The following is an 11,355-nucleotide window of genomic DNA, read 5'->3' as shown; positions in this document are numbered from 1 at the left end:
CGACATCACTACCACTAGTGTCACTCGACCCCCAGAACTGACCCTCTACTTCAGTCAATCCCCTTTGGGAACAAGTTCTCGATCTTTACTGTAGAGTTCCAGTGATTTTCATTAATTTATGGTTCACTCCTGAGACGATGAAACCAAAAAAAAATTCTGAATGAACAGATTTTTACAACCGCATTAACTACTGAATTTAGATAGATCAATCGTGATATCGATTTCCACCCATGTTAATACATTTTGTTAATAAATTTAAGCGAGACAATTTATTTGTTGAGACCATCAACAAATTAAAAATTTAATTCCTTCCAAAGTTCACTCATTTTTCATTTCTAATTTCAATTAAAAAAATTTTTTCATAAAAAAAATTATTCAAAAGTCTTGTCAACAGACAAATTACACTAGTGCAGTGAAAAGTGTGAATGAAAGTTATAACGATTTGTAATGTAAACAATGAAAGACTAAAAATTATTTAAAAAACGTGAACTTCCAAAAAAAAAAAAAACGTTCGAAGATCATTTTTTATTGTATCTATTGTTATCATTATGAAGTAATGATTTGGGTATATTTTTTTAAAGATTTAATTTCTTTATTTTTGGGGGATTGACAGCATTTAGCGCTCCGTAATCATCGCTATTTCTAAAAGCCCTAAACCTACTTTTTAGAGAGAGAAGTAACGCTCAGTGTAATAGAGATAATAAAACTTTGAAGCACTCAAGTATTGGCGTTGCTGTGGAGTAATATTTTTGTTAGTGCATGTACTTAAGAAAATGAAAATTACATTTTCAAGGTCACCCTCGAATGACGTGTTGTCTGGAGACGTGAGGGTCGGAGGAGACCTAGTGGATAATGGGATTATTCTAGGGAATTTTTAACTACAATTTCTGTTTGTATACACCAACTTTGCTCAATCTACAATTTTACGATAACGCCAACTTTGCGCCGACGTTGCGCCGACGTTGCGCCGACGTTGCGCCGACTGATGGTATAATTGTAGCCTAAAAGTTATTTTCATCTAGACTAACTACTCACTAGACCTCTCAATGTTTTCAATACAGCCAACTCACCGCCGACGTTGCGCCGACTGATGGTATAATTGTAGCCTAAAATTTATTTTCATCTAGACTAACTTCACTAGACCTCTAAATGTTTTCACTATAGCCAACTTTCCGCCGACGTTTCGCCGACTGATCGTCAAAATTTAACCTAAAGTTTCTTTTCGTCTAGACTAACTTCACTCAACCTCTAAATTTTTACAACAAAGCCAACTTTCCGCCGACGTTGCGCCGACTGATGGTCTAATTGTAGCCTAAAATTTCTTTTCATCTAGACTAACTTCACTCAACCTCTAATTTTTTTCAATACAGCCAACTTTCCGCCGACGTTTCGCCGACTGATGGTATAATTTTTACCTAAAATGCCCTTTCGCATACACTAACTTCCCCCAACCTCTCAATTTGTTACCATAACGCCAACTTTCCGCCGACATTTCGCCGACTCATGGTCTAACTTCAACCTAAAATATCGTTTCCCATACACTAACTTCATTCAACGTCTAAATTTTTACGATAAAGCCGACTTTACGCCGACGTTTCGCCGGCTAATGGTCACTAACTTCACTCAACTTCTAAATTTTTTCAACAAAGCCAACTTTGCGCCGACATTTCGCTGACTGATGCTCCAATTTTAACCTAACATCCCATTTCGCATACACTAACTTCCCCCAACCTCTCAATTTTTACAACAACGCCAACATTCCGCCGACATTTCGCCGACCGATGCTCTAATTTTCCCCTAAAATCTCTTTTCGCACCCTAACTTTCCTCAACCTCTAATTTCCACAACAACGCCAACTTTCCGCCGACATCTCGCCCTCCGCCCCTCTAAATTTTCCCCCAAACCCAACTTCCCTCCACCCCCTCGCCACTACCGGTCCCATTCCCATCAAAAAAAAAATTTATCCCATTTTCATTTTCCCCAAAATTTCTGTGATTCCCCGAAAATCCCGACGTGATTCACCGTCGGATGAACATCGACGTCGGACCATCTACTTCTCCCGGTGAGGAAGAGGCCAGCGAATGAGTGGATGGCAAAACGAGAGAGAAGAGAGATGGGCAGGATTGGGCAGGAGATGGGTGGAAGCAACGTTTAGGTTGGTGGGGGGGGGGTGAATGGGGGTGTGGGGGGGAGGTAGAGGTGGGGGAAGGGCGCTAATACAATAACGCGACGCCACGCGGATAAATCAAGCAGTGAACCGTCGGACCTCTGCAACACACCGAGGGATAATTGTGTTATCTAGGCTACCCCAGTCCCCAGGGCGCCATTATATCAGGCTGTGCTGGTTGAAGCCTTGTGTACAACGTTAAACATGTGCTATTCAGTCTAGTGAGAGTGTGTGTGTGTGTGTGTGTGTGTGGGTGTGTTGGGTGTGGGGGGGTGGGTGTGGGTGTGTGCATAGAAAAGTGGTGGGGGTGGGAGTGGAGATAGGGGTGGGGGGGAGGGTGTGTTATACAAAGTCAATGGACGTTGGGGAAATTTTAATGTGTTTTTTAGAGGACGACCCTGGCAGGATATGAGGAATGACCGACAGTCCGCCGACTGTCAGCCAGCATTGGCCAATTGTCGGCCCACTGTCGGCCATTGATGAGATTACCGGGGATTGAGGAGATGAGGAATGGCCGACAGTGGGCCGACATTTGGCCAATGCTGGCCGACAGTCGGCCGACTGTCGGTCATTCCTCATCTCCTGCCGGGGGAGCAGACGTCATGGGCGAAAAACGATTTTTTTTTAATGTTGGCCGAACACTGGCTGAACCCTGGCGGAGGGTCGGGGCCCTGGAAACGGGTCCTGATGCTATGTGGATGTTGTAGTGGAGTCCCTAACATGAGATGAGGAATGGCCGACTGTCGGCCAACATTGGCCCAATGTCGGCCCACTGTCGGTCATACCTGATCTCCTGCCAGGGGTGAAAGCTGGGGTCAGGCCCCAGTTTCAGAGGCAGGATCAACCCTGGGTGGCCGACGGTGGGCCAGGGTTGACTTAAGAAAATTTCAGGATTCGTTAGAATTTCTGTCATCATCAGGTTAAATGTTTAAAAAATGTCCTTTACAAATGTTATCATAAATATTGATTTTCAAAATGATAGTGAAAAGATAATTGACTGCCCTGGGGTGTGAACCTGTGACCATCGGATCCAACAATAAATAATAAAAATGATGGAATTGAATGTTATTAATGATTTTGGATCTGATGATTGTGGACTAATTAACAGAGATAACTTGGTCGGTTCCGTTGCCTCGAGGATGATAACTCCTTCGCCTTTTTGCTTCCTGGATAATGGCTAAATACCTGGACGTTGAAGATGCATTTGGACCACTGGACTAGCTCAATAACCTTATGGTTATTATAAATTTATTCGCGTTATAAACCACTTGTTCAATAGCCCGTGACATTGATGTCCGTGACGTTTGTCATGATCTTATTAATTCTCCCTTCGAGTCTCTTTATTTTATTTAGCTTATTAAAAGCTTGGTCCAGCAGTCTTGGATACACCTTCATCCAGACCTAGTGATATCGAGCCTTGGATACCAGTCCTTCGCCTCGACTGGCCCGACTCTGGCATCCAGACACTTGGATATCAGTCTTGGAGATCCGGTGGTTAAGCTACTTGCATCAAAACACCTGCAGCTGTCACATGATTCTATATTATCAACCATTGGCTGCCATCCTGTTCCTCATCCCCTAACATACCCTCTCCAATTATTCATCTCATCACATAATTTCTCCCAGCGACGAACGATAATCAGAAAAAAAATGAAAAAATATTTTAAATCTTCTTTCGTCTGTTAACCCCTGGGAAAGAACCCCAGATACGTTTCAATGATATACGACCTCATTTCTGATTCTCTCGTATAATTTCGTAGGTACGAAAAAGAGGAGAGATGTACTCACCCCTTATTTAAGTCTGAGTTTTCAAAAGTTTTTCTATCGCTGGAAAATTGGCTGTCATTTGGGGTCGACTGGTGAGCTGCCCATGGGATTCCCCCAGTTCTTCATCATCGCCCCTCTTCATCTTTTGCCCGTCACCAGGTCCGGTCGTTATATTTCCATAAAATGTTAATGACAAAAATTTTCTTACGACTAAATATTGAATTTGCCACTGAAAAAGTTCTATTAAAAACCAAAAACTCAGTGATTTTTGCTGTGAACGTGAAGTTAAAAGACTAAAGACCATAATTTACCTGACGGTGCAGTCAAAATACTCAAGATCAAAGACTCAAAGATGTTTGTGGAGTTTGAGACACCTGAGTAAAGCGTCATTTTGATGGTTTGGCCAGCATGAGGTACCAGCAACACCGACGATACACTCGGCATTATCATATTTCAAGTACCACAGCACAACCCCAGGAGGTGCCCAGCTAGTAGTGGTCGAACCCTCATGAGGTTTTGGAACCCACTGAGGAGCACACAAAGTGCAATCGTATTTCAAATGCGTTCGAGCGTGACAGGAGGTTGCCGATTAGTGCAGGTTAGAAATTCCAAGTCTACATCGTTCTCTCGGCCTTTGGTACCTACACCTCTGTGGTGACTGTGTCTCCACTACACCCTGTCACTCCGATGGGAGATTCTCCAAACATGTCTACTCCTAATCCAGACCCTCTTAGACTAATCACCTACTCGACCGGCGTCATCCCTATCATAAAAATCTGGGGAATCTTTGTAGAGTTTGAGACACCTGGGTAAAGCGTCAGTTTGAATGGTTTGGCCAGCATGAGGTACCAGCAACACCGACGTTACACTCGGCATTATCATATTTCAAGTACCACAGCACAACCCCAGGAGGTGCCCAGCTAGTAGTGGTTGAACCCTCATGAGGTTTTGGAACCCACTGAGGAGCACACGAAGTGCAATCGTATTTCAAATGCGTTCGAGCGTGACAGGAGGTTCCCGATTAGTGCAGGTTAGAAATTCCAAGTCTACATCGTTCTCTTGCTCTTTAGTACCTACACCTCTGTGGTGATCGTGGCTGGCTGAACAGCTGATTAATTAAACCATATGATTGGCTGATCCCCACCCCCAGCACTCCGCCCCCGCCCCCACCCCCAGGAGTCCCCCCCACCATCACAGAGGGAGGTACATAAGGTCCTACCCTCATATCCTGAAGTTCATAATCAGAGTTCAGAGATCTGAAGATGTAGACTGCAATGTCGGCGAAACGTCGGCGCAATGTCGGCGTAACGTCGGCGTAATGTCGGCGAAACGTCGGCGCAATGTCGGTGATACGTCGGCGTAATGTCGGCGAAACGTCGGCGCAATGTCGGCGAAACGTCGGCGCAATGTCGGCGCAACGTTTAAGTACACACGGCGTCCGTTCGGAAGCCAATCAACTCATTAATTTTTTTTTCAATTCTTAAAAGTCGTAACGGGCCCCCCTAGGGCCCCTCCCCCTCCCCAACTCCACCGCAATATTTTCTCTGCTATATAAATCCCATTAGTAACATCTTGATTGTTATCCAACTGCATCATCACATCCCCCAGAAACCCATTTTACGACTATCAATTACATTCGGAAGGGAATAATAACGATGGGGTGCACCCCCTGGAGCGATGAAACATCCGAATCCCAGCAGTATTTATTAATTATATTCTTGTCTTTGGTTTTCGTTGAAAAGGGGAGGAGCAGCACAAATGATACTCGAGGAATCATCACTCATTTCAACGTCGGCAGTGGCAGCACTTCCCAACTGTAATATTTTCGAATAATCAACCCTTGATTTTTCTGATTTCATCAATTGGATGTTCGGGGAGTCACACAAATTTTAGTTGAGACTCCAATTTATCTTGTTGGATCTATCATAAATATATTTTAATTATTAAAATTGTGGAAATTTTTAAGAGATTTTTGTACGAGAAATATATCCGGAGGTAATTTTTACAGAGGAAATTTTTTCCGGAGGAATTTTTTCCAGGGGAATTTTTCCCGGGGAGATTTTTTCCAGAGAAAATTTCCTCCGGAAGAATTTTCTCTAGGGGATATTTTTCCAGGGGAATTTTTCCCGGGGAAATTTTTTTCCAGGGGAAATTTTCTCCGGAAGAATTTTTTCTAGGGAAAATTTTTTTCAGGGAAATTTTTCCCGGGGGAATTTTTTCCAGAGAAAAATTTCCTCCGGAAGAATTTTTTCTAGGGGATATTTTTCCGGGGGAATTTTTTCCAGAGAAAATTTCCACCGGAAGAATTTTTTCTAGGGGAAATATTTTCCAGGGAAATTTTTCCCGGGGAAATTTGTTCCGGGGGAATTTTTTCCAGAGAAAATTTCCTCCGGAAGAATTTTTTCTAGGGGAAATTTTTCCCGGGAAAATTTGTTCTAGGGGAATTTTTTCCGGGGGAATTTTTTTTCCGTGAAAATAAACCGGTGACCACTACAACCGCCATTTGCAATTTTCCAAAAAAATGCATTGAAAAATGGAAGAAAAAATCAACCTTAAAATCCTTAAATTTCGCAATCTTCACATATGCCTCGAGCTTACTCTAAACGTACCTCCAAAAACAAATAGTCTCGTAGAAAAATATGTCGTGATTTACGAACAGTCGGAATCTACAGCAGATTCCCACCCGTTTGACATTAAATAATAATGTCCGCGATTGGTGTTGCCTGTCTGACTTGAACGCATGCCGCACGGAATGAAGGGTGAACGGACCGAGAAATGGGGGAGGTGTGCAAAACCCGGCTACGTTCACCGTTCCCCACCAGATATATCATCGCCTGGCAGTTATGTGTGTCATGAATTTTAGATTATTCTCAGGATTAGATTAAGGGGCGGGTAAATGTTACGAGTGTATTACTTCAAACTGCTCGATATCAAATGCGCCGGAGTATTTTAATAATTCGGATAAACGGGGTGATTACTTTTTAATCTTTTGATGGAATGGAATATTGGATTTTAATGAACAGAATTGAAGAGGGCGTCACCAGCTGGTGATTTACGCTTTAATTATTTGTGAATCCGAGACAAAAAAAAATTTTTCAATTTTTTAAAATATTTTTTAATTTTTTAAAATATTTTTTTAATGTATAGTAGTGATGACAAGTCAAACTGACGCGGAGAAAAGTGAATTTTGGGATTCCTTTTAGGAACACATGGGAAATTTGCAAATATAATGTTTAATCCTGAAATTGAAGTCGTCCTGGAGTTGAACTCGTTTTCATCGACATCAAGACTCTCCTCATGTCCTCGAAACATTTAAACGAATTCACGGAAATGTCTGTTGAGGCTAATGTTGTTACTGCGAGTTATACAAGTGCTCACACGCCTCCAAAGTTATATTCTTATCTAGAAAAACAACAAGAACGTGTTTTATATTATGATACAGATGCGGTCATTGACGTCAGCGAAGGAACAAAATTCCCACTAGGGAATTTTCTGCGAATGGGAATAGTCGCCAGGTTTGGATTCTTCCAGGGAATCAAGCCCGGATACCGAGATTGTAACGAGCCTGGGGGTAGACTGGCCCCCCGAGCCTTGATTTACTGCTCCTCAACCAGGCGAGGAGGTGATTTAACCACCAGGTTAAGCCAATGCTTGATAATATAGAATCATGTGACAGCTGCAGGTATTTTGATACAAGTAGCTTAACCACCGGATCTCCAAGACTGATATCCAAGTGTCTGGATGCCAGAGTCGGGCCAGTCGAGGCGAAGGACTGGTATCCAAGGCTCGATATCACTAGGTCTGGATGAAGGTGTATCCAAGACTGCTGGACCAAGCTTTGAATAAGCTAAATAAAATAAAGAGACTCGAAGGGAGAATTAATAAGATCATGACAAACGTCACGGACATCAATGTCACGGGCTATTGAACAAGTGGTTTATAACGCGAATAAATTTATAATAACCATAAGGTTATTGAGCTAGTCCAGTGGTCCAAATGCATCTTCAACGTCCAGGTATTTAGCCATTATCCAGGAAGCAAAAAGGCGAAGGAGTTATCATCCTCGAGGCAACGGAACCGACCAAGTTATCTCTGTTAATTAGTCCACAATCATCAGATCCATTCAGCTATTTATCATTATAAATATGTGTTATAAAATTATTGTTATTTATTACCCTTCTCTCCGCCCCCGATGCCGAATCAATTCTCGTAATAGTGTCGCCGTTAAAATGCGAGTTGGAATTAAGTAAAAGGGAATGCGAGGGACGTCTTCCCTCGATACGCATCATTACGGCACCTGTCTGTAGTTGTGTCAGGGCATAGGACCGAATGAAGGGAGAAAAGTAGCCGGTGAAGGCATCTAATGAAGAGAAGCAATCACTTAAGCCAAGTCGTTCAGAGCTTCGCTACGAATACATTTATCCCATTGTGGGGGGGGATACGTACACTTTACGCCTTTTTATTCCCTTTTCCCTTGTCCCTAGCTCTACTCTTATCCCCATTTCCAGGCCCTTATTTCAAGTGAGAATGTCCACTAAAACGTCTCAAGTTCCCCCCGAGGCTGATTTTATTTTCACTTTCGTTGGGTTTGAAGAGAAAGGACACCTTTTGGGGGAACGATGGTTGTTCACTGGCGGAGGGTCGGGGCCATGAGGAGGTGATTGTGAGAGGTTTGTTGCAATTGTTTTTATTTTTTTTTCACTGATTTACACTTGAATAAAGTTAGAATTATGGTTAATGGATCTCAAACAATTTTAGTTTTAAAACGATAACTCAATTATTTATAAAATTGAAAATTTAGTTTAAAAATTAAATATTTTGTTTAAAAATTGAAAAATTGAGTTTAAAAATTGAAAATTTTGTTTAAAAATTGAATATTTTGTTTAACAGTTAAATATTTTGTTTAAAAATTGAAAATTTTATTTAAAAATTATAAATTTTGTTTAAAAATTGAAACTTTTGTTTAAAAAATGAAAATTTTGTTTAAAAAATATAAATTTTGTTTGAAAATTATAAATTTTGTTTAAAAATTAAAAATTTTGTTTAAAAATTGAAAATTTTGTTTAAAAATTAAAAATTTTGTTTAAAAATTGAAAAATTGAGTTTAATTATATGGAAAGGGAAGGGTGACCGGGAGGGGGTAACTTGTAAACAGGTGGAGATGGTTCCAATCAGTTGGGGCCCGATGTCGCAATTATTTGGGGCCTCATGCCCCAATCCTTCGGAGCATGACGTCCCAATCATTCAGGGCCTCATGCCCCAATAATTTTTGGGCCTCATGCCCCAATAATTTTTGGGCCTCATCCCCCAACCATTTCGGGGCCTCATCAACCTCCCCTGACCCCAACTCTCCTCACTCCCAAACAATCTTACCCTCACGTGACACCAGTTTCACCCTTCAAAATTTCAACTCCCCTCCCTTCACCCTTCATGTGGCTAACGCGGTAATATCCTGAAATTACGCATGCGCGAAGAAGGGAGGGGGTAGACTTCGGGTTATACCCGATGTTAAAACTTATGCTGACTTTAGTATAGCAACCTCAACTATTTAATCGATGCCAACCACCTAGACAACTCAATATCTCCTCGTAACCTCCTCCGAAAAAATTAAAAAAAATCAATTTTCGAAAATATTTTTAGGGAAAAGTGTCACTCTAGATCATGTGCCTGTGCATTGGTCCCATTAAATCCGGTAAAACAACGTTGATGAAGAGACTGCAAGATGGTGAGCTGAATGAAGCCTCGCAGACTGTTCCAACTAATGGAATTAATCTTTTTACCATACGCAGCGCCGATGGACACTTTGATATTGTGGTGAAGGAGGTTGGGGGTAGCATGGCGCCTATGTGGAATAATTATTTTAACAGAGTCAGTAAAATTATTTATGTTATTGATGCCAGTAATTTGTGTCAAATCAGTGCTGCTGGTGTGTTACTTTATTCGCTAGTGGTGGAGCCTAAGTTGAATCAGGTGAAGATAGCACTGGTCCTGGGGAAGATGGACCTGAGCTACCGACAGATGAGGAATGAGGCCCTGTTGATGATCCATTTTGCGCGGCTTAAAAGGGAAGTTCATCAGAAGATTACTGTGATTGAGGTCAGTGGAGTGAATGGGGAGGGGGTTGAGACACTGAGGGATTGGATTTTTGATTCTGATACGCTGAAGGCGGTGGGATCCAGTGGTAATGCTGCTGCTGCTGCCAATGCTGATGCTGTTTTGCCTCAGAAAAAATAAAACGTGAAGTCTATTAAATATTTCCCTGTCCGTGAATATAACCTCCCCCCAACGGTAAACCTACACATTATAACTGAACTCCCCCTGATTATTTGTATTCCCCCCTTTAGTTTCTTTTTTATTTGCTTGAAACGTAGAGAAATAAGTGCAGTCGGTGATAGGAGACATGCGGTAAAGACCAAAAAGTCCCCAGCGACACCTCGGGTCAGTAGATCAACGAGCTGACCCCGAAAGCTCAAATCTCAAGTCAGTCAGTCTTTGTCAGTCACAGGACGCGGTGACGTCTATTTAATTGTCAGAAATTCTCTATCAGTAGAACCTCACCGAGTACATCACCAAGTGCATCACCGAGTACATCTCCGCCGAGCATGAGGACGATTTCTCCTTATATTCTATAACAATTTACTGTCGATCAGTACATCACCGGACAGTTGGCGATATTAATTGACACTCGTCGGGAAATAGTGCCAGTGAACCCGTTGTTAATACTAGACTTTGGTGGCACGTCGCCCCAACAAAGTTTTATCTAAAGATCTTCAACCAGTGTTAATAATTATTTACACCGGCTAGCCCTAATCCATCCTTCCTCGGATTTTCCATCCCACATCTACCCTAAATTCAGACAATTCCCAAACAGAAATAAATGATGTGATGGTACTAACGAGTGTTAACTCTCAATTGTTTATTTCGACGCTGTCGGGGGGAGTGAGGTATGATTTAGGGAGGTATTGTCAAGTGAGAAACAGGGGACAAGGTCTCCCAAGCGCCACGAGGGCGCGCGCCGGTCACTCTCACCTTCCCCTCAACTTCCGGTCATCCCCACTCTTCTAAGCTGTTCGACGCTGCTGATATTATTTTTTAAAATGCAAAATGATTTTAAAAAGTACGGAAAAATGTGAAAAATTTTTTTACAAAGAAGAAAATTAAGGAAAAACACAAAAATAATAAGAATCATTGGTATTTTTTGGGTAATTTACTATCTCTTTCCTCATGATTTTCCCACTCATTCCCACGAATTAGTGAACTATTTGATAATGAAATATAGAATAATCTTTTTTTCTATTGATTACGAATAACGGGATACTAGTAGTATCCAAAATAATGTAAGTAAATTCATTGATTCACCTCCAAATCAAAATGTTTTTTCACGAAGGCGCGTTGGAGTGAGGAGAGATCTGTTTACGATT

At 41.7% G+C, this 11,355-nt stretch overlaps 1 protein-coding gene across 1 annotated transcript; it reads left to right on the top strand.

Annotated features, from left to right (window-relative positions):
* Window positions 1-9,479: 9,479 nt before the first annotated feature.
* Window positions 9,480-11,105, top strand: LOC135171547 (ADP-ribosylation factor-like protein 16). The gene has a single exon (XM_064138179.1). It carries the CDS (start codon window positions 9,596-9,598, stop codon window positions 10,166-10,168), a length of 573 nt encoding a protein of 190 aa, XP_063994249.1. The 5' UTR covers window positions 9,480-9,595; the 3' UTR covers window positions 10,169-11,105.
* Window positions 11,106-11,355: the final 250 nt, after the last annotated feature.

This window comes from Diachasmimorpha longicaudata, chromosome 20 (genome assembly GCF_034640455.1).
Source record: "Diachasmimorpha longicaudata isolate KC_UGA_2023 chromosome 20, iyDiaLong2, whole genome shotgun sequence".
In the NCBI taxonomy this organism is placed as follows: domain Eukaryota; kingdom Metazoa; phylum Arthropoda; class Insecta; order Hymenoptera; family Braconidae; genus Diachasmimorpha; species Diachasmimorpha longicaudata.
Note: the sequence above shows the minus strand (reverse complement) of the source record. Positions and strands in the feature narration are given on the sequence as shown.

Coding starts and splice junctions, on each gene's coding strand:
- LOC135171547 (XM_064138179.1), top strand. CDS start 9,596: ATGTGCCTGTGCATTGGTCCCATTAAATCCGGTAAAACAACGTTGATG.